Raw genomic sequence first — 18008 nt, forward strand, 5'->3', positions numbered from 1 at the left:
AATCTTGCTGGGTTATTTTTCCTTCCCAAAGCAAAGCCCATCCCTTGCTCCCCCCACCTTTTATTTTTCCCCCTGCAGCATTTAAATATGCTTGTTGTGCTGTGGGAAACAGATGTATTCTTGTTATGGCCAGAGATGAATGTCAGGATTGAACTAGCATCCATGAAAAAGTCTTTTGTTTGATTTGTACTGTCCCACAGTGGAGCTATGGCAACAACTTCCGTTTGGGAAATTAACTGTATCACTGTGTACTGGCTCAAATCATGGCATCACCTGAATGACAAACATGCCACTGTTCACATGACAGCTGACAAAGAGCACTGTTTAATTTTAATCAAAAGCATTAAAATCCAGCCAATTCAAAGATCCAAAGCATGTGAAGGCTAGGTATATGTGAAATGCAGTAGCATTCTATTTTTATTCAAACTGAAGAATTTAGAGATAGTGTTATTTTATAAATGTTTCTTTATTGTAGTTTAAAAATATAATAACTTTTGATTTTGAATCTCACATCGCTCTTGGTGATTGTGCACGTGTTTAAAAAAAGAAGTAAAGCAAACAGTATCACATTCCTGTGAAGGAGAGGCTGTGTCTAAGTGTTGTTGGTTTAACCTGGCAGGCAGCTAAACAGGACACAGCCACTCATTCACTCTCCCACATGCCCCTGAGTGGGATGTGGGAGAGAACTGGGAGAAAAAACCCAAAGTAAAGTATGGGGGTTGAGCCAGAAACAGTTTAATAGAAGAAAAAAGGAAGAGAAAAGAAGAACAATAATTAGAATATACAGAGTAAGTGATGCACAGTGCAATTGCTCACCATCCACTGACTAATGCTCAGACAGCTCCTAAGCAGTGGTCTCTGGCCAATTTCCCCCAGTCCACTGGGCACAACATCTTATGGTATGGAGTATCAGCTGGGGTCAGCTGTCCTGGCTGTGCCCCCTCCAAGCTCCTTGTGCCCTGCAGCCTCCTTGCTGGCAGGGTGGGGTGAGAAGCTGAAAAGCCCTTGACTCGGTGCAAACACTGTCCAGCAACAACCAAAACATTGGTGTGTTATCAGCATGATTATTTCTAGAATCCAAAACACAGCCCTTCCAGTTACTAGGAAGAAAATGAATTGATCACAGGGGAAACCAGAACAGCAGATCAGAGAGGCATTCTTCCTGTGGCTGTCAGTGTAGCCAAGGACACACAGCTAAGCTGCTCTATTAACTAGGTACTGCTGAGAGAGGGCTCATTCTCCCTGGCAGTGGGCACTGGCTGTCAGAGTGTGCAGCCCCTTTCAGCACCATGGAGTTGCCACAGGTGGCTGGGGTCATTCTTCTGCTTCCACCTAAGACTAGGTCTAGCAGTGGGATAATGTTGTACTAGCACCTGGCTATGTAAATTTGGAGGACTGGGAGGTTTTTTATTTCTCTCTTACCAATGCAAAGGAGTCCTGGTGGAAAAGGAAGGAAAATAATTTTCATTTTCAGAACGATATAAATTATCTCCTCCAGATAGTTGAAAACAATCAGTGTATTCAGACCAAATAATATCATAGTTCACGTTTCTGCAACAGCATACCAGTTGTAAGGAGAGAGCCCTGTGGTGCCACCTGCCTTTGCAAGAAGCTGGAGTCAGTGCCTGCATATCTTCACGAGCAGTAAATGCTTCTCCACAAAATTCTACAAATGATGGTGGTAGATCTTTTGAGTAATGACTGGCCAGCACTGATGTTTTTGGACAAAATATCGAGGTTAATCTGTAGTGAAACAGCACGAACCCCATCAGTTTCCCTGGGTTTCTGAATGCACACACAGACAGATCTGAACTCTTTTAGAAGAGAGGACTTGTAAAGCTTCAGTTGTCTTAATTGAAGCTTTTAAAACCTTCTCCCATCTATGCTTGGAATTGAAATATGTCATTTTCTGGACACAGTTGTTGCTCCTCAGCTGAAGGCTGTTGTGTAAGTACTCAACACATTTGAGTGAAGATATCTCTGTAGCATCAAAATGAAGAGAAGACATCTCATCTCCCCACCCTGGCCAAGTCAAGGGTATACAAGGACAAAGGTCTGGCAGGTCTTTTCTCACAGCCTTCCACACTTGGCCTCTTGAGATATCAGAAATCCAGTCTGAATATATATATTTTTAACTTATTTTTTCCCTATTTATAGCAAAGAATAAAATGAAAAGAAAAAGGTGTTTGGAAAATAGGAGGACATTCAGTATTATATATATATAAAACTGTATGTGCACATAATTTTAACTATATGAAATAAATTTATATTAAATATGCACACACACACACACATATATATATATATACATACACATACATATAAACAAATTTTGTCACTAAGCTGGCCAGCCACTACATGCCTCTGAAAGACTGTAGGGAGTAATTTACTTAAGTTCCTGAAACTTATGATAGATCATCATACCTACTTTAAATATGCAAAAAGAATATGCATATGTTAGTCTTGTCACGATCACTATTCAGCCTTCAGGGCTTACAGATCCATGGAAACCGTGTGGGAAATCTGAGTCTCTCCCGCTGAGAACGTTGTTGCGGGTGATCCCTCAAGCTCCAGCCTGGCTCCAGCCTTTATCCAACTGGCATCAACCACGGCCTCCTCCCAGCTCAGAGGATGTATTTTATACGTGACATTTAGATGTGATATATTCATGACAAAGCCTTTAAACATGGCTTTGCCCCTACTGCGGCACTGGACTCGTACGGGCTATGGTCCCTGCAGCAGATGGAGCCCTGCTCAGATCCCTCAAACGCAACTCGCTGGACGCGGCGGGCCCTGGCGCCATATAAATGCCTGCAAAGCCGCGGCCGCAGCGGCGGGCCCAGCCCCGGCCTGGGTCGCGGCCCGCGGTGCAGGCCTCTCGCAGGAAGCGGCTCCGCCCGGCCCGGAGCTCCGCTCCCGCTCGGGGCCCCGCGGGGGCGGGACGCGGCCGGGCCATTCCCGCGGGCCGCGCTCCCTCCGCGCCCGGGGCGGCCCCGCCCCCGCGCCTGCTGATTGGATGCGGCCCCGGCGGCGGCGCGCGGGGCTCCCGTCTCGCGCCACTTTCGGGAGCCTTTGGCGCGAGCGCCATGGCCGAGAGCGGCGCTCGGGGCCGGGACGGTGAGACCCGTGGGCGGCGGGGCGGCCGGGTCCCCTGTCCTTGTCCTCCTGCTTGTCCCCGTCCCTCGCAGGCGCCGGCGTTTCGCTGTCAGGCGGGGGGGGCGACGGGGCAGCGGTGCTGGCGGCGGCGAGGGCGAACGCGCGCGCACCGGGAGCGGGAGCGCGCGTGCGCGGCGGGCGGGCAGGCGGGCGCGCGGGGGGCGGACAGCGCCGCGCGAGGGTCCCGCGCCCCTCATGGGAGGCTCGGCGGGGCCGCCCCCCGGCGGGGCCCCCTGCGGGCGGAGGATCCGCCCGGGGCGCGGGCTCGGGCCGCACGGCCCCGCGCCGGCGGTGCAGCCCCGCAGCGTGGGGTGGCTCTCTCGGGTCACCCCCTCCGGTGGGAGCACTCTCAGCCCAGGGAGCAGCGGCGGGCGCGGGTGGCCCCGGCTGGGGCTGGGAACACGCTTGTCCCAGAGGAGCGCGTTGCCTCAGGAGCTGGCGTACAGTAAAGACGAAGGATTGACGGAAGATAAACGCGCCCAAAGCACTCTGTCTTTGCTGTCGTCCCCCATGGGGCAGCAGGCACTGTAAATGGCTCTTTTACCCCAGCCTTTAGTAATACAAATCCGGACTTGTCTCAGCTATGCTTCAGCTCTAGTCACAAGTTGATGTCCTGCTGCCACCAGGAGGGGACTGCTCTGGCCCCCTGGCCAGCCCTAGGTCTCTTCTGCCTATTCAGCTGCTCACACTGAACCCGCAGCCTTGTCCCTGGGCTGTGTGTTTGCTTTTAGAAATTGGATTGGGTCCATTTATTCCCTGTGCTCAGATAAGTGTTCCTCTCTCAAATTAAGAGAAGGAAAAAAGGTCAGGAGAAGTAGAAAGCACTTTGCTGGGGAGAACGTTTGGAAGGTAAGAAAGTGGAAGTGGAAAAGGGGTGTCAGCTGTCAACAAATTAATAGGTATTCTCAATCTGGTCGCACTCAAAGGTTGTGAAACCGCCTAAAAACATCACTGCTTTGTAGCAGTGCAGGCCTTCTCTAAGTCTGGTATTCCTGAGTTGTCATGGAGACATGCAAAATAAAAGGAGCTGGAAATTCCCAAGGAAGCTTGAGGGGGGGAGCTCTTACAGGGGAAGGCTGATGAGATTTGAGAGGTGCTTTGGGAATCTAGGTGATAGCTTCACCCTGAATGTGAGCTGGCATGAGAGGGCTGTTTGAGTTCCCTGTCAGGCCATGCCTTCAGTGTCATTCCAGAACTGGCTTAGGAAGAGCCATCTGTGACTGTGCTTTTATCCAAGTAGGTTTTGGTTTTAAGCAAAACAACATTCATCTATTAATGCATCACTGAGCATTTAAGTACCAAAGCTAACAGTTCGTTGTTAAACTGATTTATCTTGTTTTTAATTAATTACAGCTATGAGTGAGTCTGGAAGTTTGGCAGCATCACGTTCTAGACGTGAGAGGAAGAATAGAAGAGGCCAGCAAGAAGCACTTGAACGTCTGAAAAAAGCCAAAGCTGGGGAAAAATTAAAATATGAGGTGAAACTTCCTCATCTTCTTAATTAAAACTGAACGTGAGCTGAGAAGCTTTATCACCATTTATAGATATATAAAATTATGGGAAGCAAATTTCAGATTGGCTTTTGTGTTTTTAATAGTGTATGTTTCTCTGAATGTAGCTGGAGTTTTCTGCTTTCTAATATAATTTATTTGTTTCTGTTTTCGAAACTAACACAGTTTTGTTAGCTGCAAATCAAATCTTGCTGTTGCTGGAGAGCTATGCCACAGGGAAGGATCAATTTTTAAAACTGCATAATTAATGTTATGATAGGAGATACTTTTTTTAAAAATCTCAAATGATTTTAAACTTTAATTTCAGAGCTTTATGTGACTGAATTCCATTAATATTGGTATGCTGTGTTTCCACAAAGTGATCAAAATTTAAGTGGTGGAACTGAAATCTAAGAGTGTAACATTGATACTGTAGCATTGTCCAATCGTGATGCCAACAGGAAGTGACTTCCTCATTGAGGTGAATAAATGTAAAGAAACCAGAAGTCCGTAGATCATTAACATGCAAATTTTCTCTGAGCACTCTGCTTGGGTACATGAAATTCCTTTCCTATTCATTGAGCTCAAATTGGTGTTTGAGAGTACAGCCAAGGCCAGAATTCTTCACTGCTAGGTTTTTTCTTTTTTAAAAGCTTTTTTGGTAGTATAAAATGAGCAATAAAGCAAGTAATTTTCCAATGAAATCTCTCCTAGTGCTTCAGTAGATTTTGAGTTTCAATATACTGTGATAATTTAAAAACTTTATAACTTGTCTTTTATCACTGCCAATAAAGAAACTTAATAACTGCTTACTAGTTGTGAACAATGTAGCAGTGTAGGAACTCTACATGCATTCTTGGGAACTTTTATATTTTAACTGATGATCTGCATTATAGATGGTATGGAAACTTAATTCTCAATATACCTTAACTGTAGGTTGAGGAGTTCACGGGTGTTTATGATGAAATAGATGAGGATGAATACTCCAAGATGGTCAGAGACCGTCAGGATGATGACTGGATTGTTGATGATGGTAAGTTAAGATTAATTTGAAGAGTTATATTGGTTCTAGTATTATAACTCAATTGGGCTTCATAATGTTCATGCTTTGAGGTAAGTTATTGTCAGTACATTCTTAAAATTTGATTTAGGAGACAAGAGAAAGGCAGTCTTTTAATGGAAATTAATCTTTGCATTGTTCTCATTGTAGTTTGTTAGGATGATAATGAAAATATTTTTCCATGAAGACCTTGAAATTTTATTTCTGGTTATCAGTGTTACAATTTTCTCAAAAAAAGTACTGTTATTGATAATTTCTAATTAAACATGTAAGAATATACTTAGTCTAATAGAAGATACAGCTGAGAGTGCTGTAGCTTTTAATAATTGCTTTTGTAAATTTTGCTCTATATTAAAGGGGGAAAAGTGTTTAAATATGTAAAAACTTAAGGAATATCGGAAGACAGAATGTAAACTGCAATTTTTAAACAATTTTTCTACAGATGGGATGGGTTATATAGAAGATGGAAGGGAAATCTTTGATGAAGATCTGGATGATGATGCTCTTTGTCCCAATAAGAAAGGTAACTTGCATGTGACCACTGAAGAATGTCTACCAGGGTCTTTTAAGAAGTACCCAAAATGGGCAACTTCCTGTCATCAGTATATGTGGTAAATAAGGCCAAATGACCGATTACTTGAAGCTCTATCGTTCTGTGCTTGTGGATTTTGTTCAGCGTTCTGTGCTTGTGGATTTTGTTCAGCTCCGGTGATGCAAAGGATGGAGGTTCACAGATTGAGGTCACACCACTGTTAACTGCTTCAGCACGACTGGGGCACTGCTCACAGTCTTCTGTGGAATGGGAATTCACTTCTAGAAAAAATGCACCTGGGAGGAGTCTTAGTTTTCAAAGCCAGTGGCTAAAGGATGTGTGGTCTCTCTTGACCACTAAAATACCTGCATGTTTGTAAGAATCTAGGATCATGATTTTCCCAACTTTTTAATGGAATCTTGTGGCAAACTGAGAAACTGAGTCTGATGTTGAGAATCCAAGGCTAGTGCCAAACTCCTGGACACTTTTTTTTTTTTTTTTTTTTGTTTTCCCTGGAGACGCTTCCATGTAAAGTATCTTTGCCCTTTTTCTGGAGTATGTAAAAGGCATCTCTGACATGATTAAGAAAGACAGGGTGGTGAGAAGATTTTTTCATTTTTTGTGTATGCATGACAGCTGCTACAAAGCTGAAAGATGACTAGGCTTCATTACATCCGGAAGTGTAAAGGTAGAAGAAATAGACTGCCTTGGCTATCTATCCCTGCTAGTAACTGGACCTGTAAACATTGAACTTTTCTTTGTAAAATTCGCTATTTTTAATTTTTTGTTTCTGTAGGAAAAGGTGGCAAAACATCTGCAATTGATAAAAAGAACGTGAAAAAATCTGTGGTGTCAAAGCCAAACACAATTAAGTCTATGTTTATGGCCAGTGCTGGGAAGAAAAACACAGATGTAAGTTTCTTACATTTTTGAATTTAAATATTTCTGACTTGTTCACAGTTGTAGTCGGGGTGGAGTAAACCTAAGGCTCATTTTAGTTTTTTGTGTCTAGCGAGACAAGCTTCTATTATGATCTCTTGTGTATAGAGCATTTCTGAAAATATTATATGTGTTTTTGGAAATGCTCTACTCATTTACTGCTTTTCTCCTGATTGGGTTTGCACATATAACTGATAACTGTTTGGCTAATCTTACCTTACAGAAAACTGTGGACTTGTCCAAGGATGATTTACTTGGGGATATTCTTCAAGATATTAGTGCTGAAGTAAGTATGTTAATAAAATCTGTTGGAAACAGCCTTAATCCATTAATTTGTCATGGAACATACCAAGAAAATACTTTTTTTTGGTGAAACTAGACAATCTAAGACTGACTTAATCTATAGCACATCTCATTATGTGCGTGTGTGCTGTCTGCCTGTTGTCTCCACCATGCAGATATTGCATGACTGCATTGCTTGATGACGCATTAACTCTCTGACCTGGATACAGATGATTTATATTAAGATGATGTGGAACCCATGCTGATGCAGCCTTCAAGGTTTTAGTCACTGTGGAGTGAAAGAGGACTTGGCTGCCTCTGAATTGCTTGCTGTATATTTGTCACCACACCTTAGCCAGGGAACTGTAGGACGTCTCCATCTGACCCGTGTGGGTTCATGGGAGGAGCTGAGGGAGCTGTGTTTCAGCAGGTGATGTAACCTGAACCTCTGTCTACCTCCTGCTTCCCAAAATTTGCTGCAGAGAAGCAGGTTAACACTCCCTCAGAGGCAGGAGTGCAGGGTGGCTGTTGTGACAAGGTTGGACTGTCTCAAATACCTAATGCCCTTTTAGCAAGATTTATTAAAACCAAAAGGATTGCTCACATGTAGATGTTAAAACTGCTGTAGTGGTGAGATACTGAGGTGGAATGTGTTGAACCATTGTAAGCTCAACATGTTTTTTTCAGCACAGTAAAGAGTAGGATGTCCCAATGTAAAGTTATTCTTAGTTTTGTGCTCTTCTTATTTTACTCCTCTCTGTGACATCTGATTGAGGCTATGAAACCCACCATGACTATAACCCCCCCGCCCTCTCCCGGTATCATTAAAGAAATGCATTTTAATGCTGTCAAATTTGTAGAACATTGATTAGGGAAAATAATAATTACACTATGACTTCCATTTACTTAAATACTAGTTAGCTACTGATTTTTTTGTTGTTTATTTTGTAAAATTTCTTTTGTTATTAGCGGTCAATAAGGTTAAGTATAAAATATCTGTATATGTGAATAAGTTAAAATGTGTTTTCCTCTAGTAGAACAGTGCTGAAAGATCACTTTTTGCCTTTAATCAGGCATGTATGTTCAAAACTATTACTTCAGCAGACATGAAAAACAGCACAAGTTATTCTGATACTTGTACAATAAAGGTACGCTTAGCTATTGAAATTCCCTCAGTTTGAAAACTGTTTCACTTATTGATGGCATTTTTTCTCAGATTGTTTCCTCCCCCAAAAAATCTAGTGTGTGTCTTCATGGGCTGATTGCCCAGGTAGCATAATTTTATGGGACTGGGTTTCGTATCAGGAGGTATTTTCTTCATCAGCCAAAAATATTGATGTCCTTCTTTCTCTGTAATGGAAAATGTTACTAACCAAGGCAAAAGAAAACACTAAACAACTCTTCCTTTTGTCACTTTCTCTGTACTTTCCATATCCAGACAGTTCAGCTAAGTCCACCACCAATTATAGTGCTGAAAAGGAAAAGATCTGCTGGAGCACCACTCAATCCTTTCTCTGTGCAGTCCCAAACTTCTAAGGTAAAGGGGAAAAGAAAAATGTTCTCATTATTAATAAGCACTAATCTGTGTTTTTGTTGATTTGAATACTGTTGACTTTATTTCTCCTCCTGGAAATTAACTTTCTCCTTAGCTTCCATAGCAGTGTTATGCCGTAACTTCTTGCTTTTTTCCACATCGCCTTTCATGTGAACACAGAAACAGTACAATTAGTTTTGTGTCTGTAGTATAGTAGGAATTTGTAGCTGTTACATTTGATAGGTGAAACTGCATGAAGGAGAATTTCTGCTCTGTCTCTATTCCAAAGAGTAGAAAAGACTCCTGTAGCAAGGAGAGCAGGATGGGAGGTGAAATAAGCAGGAATGTGGAAAAGGATAAGAAACCAGTTGTTTGTAGAAATGGAAAACGAATGGAAAATTGAAGGTATGTATAGAAGTTTGCCCTAGTGGAAGATTTTGGAGTGAAAGGAGGATGGGCTGCCAAGGATGGATGGCTAGCATTTTGTTAGGAGTTCTGATAGATGGAAAGGACTTTATAGCTGAAAATACAATGAGATAGTTGATAATGGTTTCCTTCCTGTAGAAGGAAAATGGAGTAGTGTAGATACATCTGATTTGTGAAACCTTGTGTGACATCAACTCCTACGTTGAAAATAATCACCAGTGCTACTCATCATAACAGCTATTAAAGAAGAATAGAAGCAATTAAAGAAAAGGGGAAATGTAGTAAGAGAGGATCATGGTGCAAAATATGTGGAACTTTTCCTCTAGCCCTGGCTACTAAATCTGCAAATAGCAAGTGAAAGGTTTTGTTGTTTATTTTTTCTTCTTTGCTCTTACAAGATTTTTAACTCGTGGAAATTTTTTTTCAGGTAATCACCCCTGTATCAAAGAAATCTCCTGCTAATGTCAGAAAGGAAACTCTTCCTCCAGCTTCATTTCATCCTAAACATCCCAATTATACAGCAAAATCTGTCAGAGTCTCTGAAAATGAGGACACCAAGCATGTGCAAAAACCTACAGAAAATGAGGGAATAGTGAAGGCATTAGAAGAGAAAGCTACTAAAGGTATCAAAAGTAAATCAAAACTCAATTCTGGAAACTCTTTAAATATGGTATAGTAGTGTTAAAACACTTGTTAAATTATGCTAGCTTAGAAACAAAGTATCATGTTTAAGCTATCTTAGTACTGTATTTTATGGTCATGCTTATAGTGTGCTCTCTGTGCATATTGCTGGAGTATGCAGTGTGCCATTTTAATGATTCAAACCTTTAGTTCTACCTGCAGCACTTCCAGATGACGATCAGGGAATGATGCATTTTGATGAGGAGGACTTTGATGAACCTATGGAAGCAGAGCATGTGGAAACTATACCTGAGACAGCTGAAAGCTTGCAAAGAAACAATGACATTGAGAAGAAAGAGACAGAGCAGCTGGAATCAGAGAAGAAGGAGACATCTGTCTTGTAAGAGTCTTTTTCTTTTTTTTTTCTTCCCCTAAGAAGGCTCTCAATTTCCATAAACCTTAGATCTAGCTTCATATTTGTCTTTGTCAAAGGGGTAATTGTGATATAGGCGGAATGGTAATAATGCTATGCAATGCTTTTTCTTTGTAGTTACATTAGGAATAGTGATGTGCTGATAGCTACTTAATTGAAAAGTAGTTGATGTTTTTGGGATCTAGCATGTGACAATATGTATTTCCGCACACTGAGGTGATTCAGTGTAGATGTTGAATAGTGAATTTTGATGTCAGTAAGCAAAACCAAGAAATTTCTAACAATGCTTATTCCAAGTGAATGTGAAAGTATTTTGTGATAGATGTAGGTAAAAGTTTTGTTGCTGAAAGTAATGGTGAACAGCTATGTCCTTGGAAATAGGAAAAAAGGTGGGATTTCCCTGGTTTTTTTTTTTAATTGTTTAGAAAATCTTAAATCATGTGTTCCCATAACAAAATATTTCAAACTATAGAATAATTGAATGATGAAAAAGACCTAAACATCTAATGACTGAAAAGGTAGTTTTGTTGAAAAAATCTGTTGTTCCCACTAAGCAACTTGATAGATGGACGGATATATTTGATAGGTAAAGACTTGAATTGACCAAGGCTGAAATACCAGGTGACTGATTTTTAAAGTCTGTGTGTGGTGTATCAAGAACCATACTTAAATGTGGGTTTCGATCTTTGTTACTCCATCTCTCTTTTCAGAAGAAACCTGAGGGAACCCAGCTTTTGGGAATGTTGCCTGGTAGTGGAAAGAAAAACAAAAGGTGTGAGAATATAGGCCTGGAAAAAAAGCCAAGTGGTGATTATAGCAAAGGCATAATTTTAATTGTTTCTTTATTCTTCTGCAAAATCTGCAGAAGTTGTTCTCTCCCAGGTCTCTCGTGTTGGGACCAAATTGATGAGGATGAAGTTGATCTATTAGCAGCAGAAGTTCAGCTGGACCCCAATCTCCTTCCACTTGTGAATGGGGAAAGTGGTGATCAAGTCTTAAGATTTTATTGGCTGGATGCTTATGAAGATCAGTTCAGTCAGCCAGGTAACTGTTCAATTAAAGGTGGAAAATGCTAATCTGATTATTTTTGTTCAGATTTTCTTTTTTGAAAATTGGGGTTTTCAGACTTGACTAAATTACATCCAGTTACCCTTTGTCCCTATGCTCTAAGATGTTCATCTCTGATTTTTCTGTACCTCTGTCTGCAGAGCAGGGCACTGTGGCTGGGAGAAGAATGTCATCTCTTGGTCTAGTATAGAGGTAGGGAAGTAAAAGGGACTTACTGGCACTGTTCAGTGTTAGTGACCCGTTGTCCTTCTTAACATTTTATATGCTCCTGGAGCAAGCTGAAGTTGTTAATTTCTTGCTCAGTGATGCAACAACTGAGTATGCTTTCTTGTTTTTGGAAAAGTAGCTCAAAATTCATGTGAGTGAATAAGGAGCCTGTACAATAGCAGTTGCATGATTTTACACAAAGGAAAGATATGTCTGTCAAGTGAGGAAGGTGGTCTGAAAAATACGAGGTCTGTCTTCTATTCTTGTCCCCTAATTCAGACTGTCTAAATCTTGAAGATTCTCTTTGAATTAAGAGTGGTAAGATACTCTGTGCAGTTAAAGTGTGAATCCTAGTTCTCATAGTCTTCAAATTGCATCATTCTGATCTCAGCTCTGACAAAACAGTTTGTGTTTATATCTGTTATGAGCACTTCCCATCCATCCCCTCATTTCATCAGCAGCTTTAGGATCTTGGGTTTCTAGTTTGTGTTTCATGTGTGTTTACCAGAAGGTTCTTTCACATGTTGTTGGAGGATTTTTTCGGTAGAAGCTGTAAGCATTGAGTCAGATACATTTCTTTGTTAACACCTTTTGTTGTGAGTTGAGATGCCAAACTTAAATATGAGACTGTGCTGGGCTGAACAGCTTGGTGATGGGAGTGGTAATAATCATAGATATCTTGATGAAATCAATGGTTCTAATATAAAATTGCTACTTTTAAAGAACCCGCTATTGTTATTTTTCTTTTTTTTGTCTTTTAAAGTCGGTGATTGCTGAATGGAACATAATTATGAAAAGATTTCTGTTCCTCGCATGCAAGGAGTGTTCTTTTCTCATTATGACTTTTTCAGGATTGAATAATAAAGACTGCACCTGCTTTCAATTAGTAATGTAGAAGGGAAAATTTTGATATTGCTTTTTGTTTAACATGTTCATGATCTTTGTTTATGCTTCATTTGCTGTGATGTCAAATGCATTGCCTGAAGAGTAAATACTATAGCATAATCATAAGACTCTTTCAAACTTAATGATTTTTTGGAGGCTTTCTTTTCATAATTCCCTTTATGGTCTTAGGCAGAGAACTCGAGAATTGTGATCCTATTAACATTTTAAAGAAATAATGAATAAAACTTGCCCTTATTTTTTTCCCCTCTGCAAGACATTTTCCTTGTGTCTTGACTTTACCTTTTGGTTCATTTAGTAGCATGCTCTTTCTTTTCACAGGTTTCGATTTATAAGCTTTATTCGTATTTTTTCTTTCTTTATTCTTTCCATAGTCTTGCAGGGGATAGGGCCCAATATCTCTGAGTTGATTTTTTTTTTTTTTTGGTTTTGCATGAAATGTCTCTGAAAACTCTTTGAAGTTAGTTCTGCTTTTATTGTCTGTGGGGGTGGTGGTGTGTGTCAGTGTTCAACTGGATGATCTCAAAAGGTTCCTTCCATTCTAAATTAATCTGACTCTATGAAGTCTGGTTATTAAGACCATTTATTTGTCTGTGCTAGAGTTGATAGAAGTTTGTCTTTGCAATCCAGGCAGCTTTTTACTCTATCTTTGACTGGCTCATTTATCCTTCTTTCTACCTCCCCTGCTTATATGTACTCCTCTGACAGATTAACTACTCCATGCTCTTTAATATTTCCAGCTGTTCAAGCAATCAGCTGCTGTTTTGTGGTCTCACAGTTTCATCTTTCTATATGATACAAACCTATCTTAGGTGGTTTTTTTTTTTATCCCCTAACAAAAAAGTAAAAGATTGCTGGGGACAAGAACTTCATATTCCCTGTCACTTAGATCTGCAATTGGAGCTTTTTCTCGATACTTCTATTCAAACTGTCTAAATCTTCAAGATTGCCTCTGTATTAAAATTTCTTAAGATACTTTGTGCAGCTGAAACTTGTATCCTTGCTCTCATCATCTTCAAAACTGCAGCATTCTCTGTCCTTGACAAAAGTAGTCTTGTTCACATCTATTCCAAGCACTCAGAAAATGATTTTTCATAGCCTGTCACTTTGACTTTGTCATCCATCTTAGTACATCTTCACTGATTTATCTTTGATCTAATGGAGTAAGAAAGGTGCCTTTATGTCTGATAGATCTCCTGGAAAGATAAATTATAGTTCTTAACCAAGGACTTGTTTGTACATTGCCAGGCCAAGGAGAAATGCAGATTCCAAAATCGTCCAAAATCTGAGACAGTCAGATTATTAGGAGTTGGAAGGGAACCTGGTAAATCCAGGTTTCTGAGTTGTACTTGGAAGTTTCTTGTGGTTGTAATTTGCAAACTGGCAGTCGGGTGGCTTGGTACTATGTTATCTTAAAGTCTGACATAATTTGATTATCAGTTTGCAGCATTTTGTGCTGTTGCCAAGTTCTCTGGGCTCAATGTCAATGTAATGACATTGTTGACAGTCAGTTGCCACTAGTCCTGCTCTGTATAATCTTTCTGAGTGTCTCCCTTGGTTACAACTGCTGTCTTGGCACCCAGGATTCCTAGGAATGTCGTGCACCTTTTGGTGTCCTCATTTGTTAAAAATAGTCACTTGAAAGCTGATCAGGTTCTAATTGTTGTCTTGAGGGTGTATTTCTACAGGCTTTATTGAATAGAGTCTTGTTCTCATGGTACTGAAGTGTAGGGGAAAGGAGTTAATTGTACTGGTCTAGCTAAAGAGTGAAATACTGTAGATAACACATGTTAGAGGATTGATTGACAGCATAGACATTCTGATAATCTTCAGCTTTCACTGACATCTCTCTCCTTCCTCCCTCTCTCCAGGGATTATCAAACTAATATAGGTAGCAATGGAATATCAGAACAAAATTTTGAGACTGGCTCTGAAATGCCATTTTGAATTTTACATACCAGATGTTACTATAGCAATGGAGGTAGAGACATGAAGAATGATAACAGGTGTCTGCTTGTAAAGCTGGTGTTTAAAACAATTTAGAATGTGCTGATACATTGGAAAGATTTGTTGTTCAAGGACCTAACACAGAAATGGTTGTGTTTCAATGCAAGAATAGATTATAAGCTCCTTCAAGCAAGATTAGAAATTATTAACTTTAAAATTTTATAATGAATTCTTTGCCCTTCTCTCTTAGGTGTGGTATTTTTGTTTGGCAAAGTTTGGATTGAATCTGCAACCACCTATGTCAGCTGTTGTGTGACAGTGAAAAATATTGAGAGAACTGTTTATCTGCTGCCACGTGAAACAGTAAGTGTGACTTTTAAGCACGTCAGATGTAAGTACCTTTCATTCTGCTTATGGCAGGTTATGAGTTTAGCAGTGTGTTTATGGAAGCTGTTGGAAGCCGGTGTTGTCTGATGTAGGTGGTAAAGGTAAAAACAATGTGTACACAATGTATCACATGTGAGCTGCAGAGTAGAGCCCTGTGACTTCCCCTAAACCCGAACTGATAACTGCAAACACATTTTTACCCTTAGACTTTGTGCTTTGCAAAAGAAGTGGTTGTGAAGTATTACTAGACAGCATAGTGCTTTTTGAACATTCTGCTTCAAGTAATATTTTCTAAATTTGGGATTTCTTGGCTGATTGCATTTTATTTCCCCCCCCCCCCCAAAAAAAAAAAGTATGATTCATAATAATTGAAAGTAAAATTCAGCTTATTGTCATGTCTGCTGGCATTTTTTGTTAATTTGTAAAACCTCACTTCTGTTTTTGAGGAAATTGACCTGTCTACTGGTAAAGAGACGGAGACTCCAGTGACTATAATGAGTGTTTTCAAGGAATTTAATGACAGCATTTCACCAAAGTACAAGATCATGAAGTTCAAATCCAAGGTTTGTTTGCAAACAGCCTGTTTGGTCGTTTTCTGTTGTTCTGATTTATAAGGTGAGAAGGCTGTTGAAACACTGTCAAGAGTGGGAGGTTGTGCCAAAATGCAAATATATAACTTTTGTGTAAGTGTACCTCCTTGTAAAAACCATCCTAAATACCTATATTCCTTTAAGAATGGTAAATCTGCAACATGGTTGTTCCACAAGAAGTTTAAACAATGCTTTTGTAAATACTCACTCATCAGCTTCTTTAAAACTGGATTGAGTGTCAGACTGGCTTGCTGGAGCTGCTTTTGAGAATGCAGAACAGATAGAAGTTCAGACACCTAAAGCCTTAGTGTCAGCTCATGCTGCCAGATTTTAAAATGAAAGATTATGTTGTCCAGCGGGTCAGTCAGTACTCTGGGATTACACTGTCTTTGCATTTGACCAGATATCTTATTGAACTTTATCTCTTGGCATGTCTCATCCTTCTGCTCACCTTTGTAGATTTATCTTTTTAGAGTGCATGCTGTTCAGAGTGTGGATTGTCATAGTGTGGCTATATAGGAGGTAACAAGTGGGGACTGTCATTCAGTCTTGAAAGCTGTTTTGTGCTTAGAGTTATGGGCAATAGTCTTAAAAGTGTTATTTTGCTGTGCTCCGTTTGCTCAACAAATCTTTAAAATGACATTGGAAAAACAAAATATCGCTATAATGGAAACTTTGCACAAAAATTAATGTAATACTTATCACAAGTCTGCAGGAAAAGAGCTGATACTGTTGCAGATTTGGACTGAATTAGTTTCCTAGTGTCAGAGCTTTATTATCCACTTACATAGAGCATTTGTGTTTTCCATGGGAGGGCAGAGGTGGGAAGCTTGGGTGGGGAAATGTGGCAAACATTCAAGTTAGGGGAAAAATCTGTTCTGACTGAAGTGCTCAAAAAGTTTATATTTCTTGAAGTAACATGTCATTAATCTGGCAAAGCTGATTGCCAGGATGGGGAAAGTTACAACTAATGAAAATCTTGTGATTTCACAGGATTCATTCCTGAATAGTTAATCAGCAAGTGAGATGATAAGTAAAAATGCAGGAAGAATGGAATTTAACAGTATGTAAATGAGGGAAAATAAAAACAGTTTGTGTGGTGATTCAAATTGGAAAGATTCTCAGGAGGTCATCTCATCCAAAGCTACCTACAGTAATTCTGAAAGTTTAAGTTGTTAAAGTGAGAATGTGAGCAGTGTTTCTCAAATAGCAAAGCCATGCAAGACATTACATCTTTCCAGCAACTTGTAGCTTTAGTGCATTATTTACAGAGTTCAGGGGAAATGCATGTGACATTAGTACTTCATAAAACCTTTTTTTTTTTTTTCCTCTGGTTTATTTTCTTTCTCAAAACTTTGATGTAAATTTAGGTTTTCAGTTTTCTGTTATTTCTCATATATAGTTAATTATAATTACCACGTGGGATCAGGAGTATATGTACTTGGAAAGGAGTAAATTTAACAACAGATAAAAAACAAGTTGCTGATAGCTCACTGTTCAAAAATCCTTTCAGGAGTGAGGGAGGGAGAGAACTCAAAGAAAAACAATTTTTCATTAAAAGAGAGGATGAAAACACTTGTACTCTAGAAAGTAAAGAGGGAGAAAGGTCTCCAAAAAGATGCCCATCTGCTTACAGAACCTTGGGAAATCTCCATCTTTTCCATGATATGCCAAGTGAGTGAGGTAATAGACTAATTTAGTTGAATATTCAGAGATGGCTCTTAAAAATCAAGGTAAAACCTGTCAAGCTTTTACTGAGCTTACACAGAACTTAGGGCAAAAGACCCAACAGTCTTGTCTGGGTACATGGCTACAGTACATGTGGGGTTCTTGGAGATAACATAAGAATAGGGAAGTGGGAGCACTAAGACACTGTTGAGATTTTCCCTTAAATATTGTAATACTTGGTCACCCTCATGAGGAAAGATTAACTCAAGTGACTACAGGTACAAAAGATGGCAATTAGAAGGATGAGACAAAAGGAGAATCAGTTATACCAGAGATGACTGTGAAAGAGCTTTAATTTTTTTTAGCTAGTAAAGTGAAGAATAATGATAAGACCTGTTTGCTCTCTAGAAACATTAAAAGAGGATGAGCAGCAAGAGATCTATTTAAGGGACAGTTTTAACAAAAGAGTCAATTTGTAGTTTTTAGTTCATGAATAAATTAGGCAGGATAGTTGGTGCAGGGAAGCTCTGAAATAACCTACCAGAATTGTTTCTGAACAGTAAGAATTCAAATTATGTTGAATTCTTAAGTAAACCGAGTTTTATTAAAAGGATAAAAGCTATCCAGCTTTATTTTGCTAGTGTAATTTTCTCCTAATTTTGATAGTTACTGCATTCTGGGAGGGTTTAATGAGAACTGAAGATAGTAGGACGGTATGGCAGTAGTAGTATGGGATGTAAGAGAAAAGACAAAGATATTATTACA

General features: G+C 39.8%; 1 protein-coding gene across 2 annotated transcripts in view; it reads left to right on the top strand.

Moving 5' to 3' along the window:
* The first annotated feature begins 3029 nt into the window (after window positions 1-3029).
* Window positions 3030-18008, top strand: part of POLA1 (DNA polymerase alpha 1, catalytic subunit) — a 184013-nt gene continuing 169034 nt past the window's right edge. The window contains exons 1-12 of one of the 2 annotated variants that reach the window (XM_014879714.2): window positions 3030-3117; window positions 4510-4634; window positions 5583-5679; window positions 6149-6229; window positions 7035-7150; window positions 7401-7463; window positions 8898-8996; window positions 9847-10042; window positions 10251-10440; window positions 11339-11517; window positions 14849-14961; window positions 15432-15548. In XM_014879714.2, the coding sequence (XP_014735200.2) occupies window positions 3087-3117; window positions 4510-4634; window positions 5583-5679; window positions 6149-6229; window positions 7035-7150; window positions 7401-7463; window positions 8898-8996; window positions 9847-10042; window positions 10251-10440; window positions 11339-11517; window positions 14849-14961; window positions 15432-15548 (1407 nt within the window). In that variant the 5' untranslated portion in view covers window positions 3030-3086. The remainder of the gene's footprint in view (window positions 3118-4509; window positions 4635-5582; window positions 5680-6148; window positions 6230-7034; window positions 7151-7400; window positions 7464-8897; window positions 8997-9846; window positions 10043-10250; window positions 10441-11338; window positions 11518-14848; window positions 14962-15431; window positions 15549-18008) is intronic. The other variant, XM_014879716.2, reaches the window with a different exon arrangement.

This window comes from Sturnus vulgaris, chromosome 2, assembly GCF_052056855.1.
Source record: "Sturnus vulgaris isolate bStuVul1 chromosome 2, bStuVul1.hap1, whole genome shotgun sequence".
NCBI lineage: Eukaryota > Metazoa > Chordata > Aves > Passeriformes > Sturnidae > Sturnus > Sturnus vulgaris.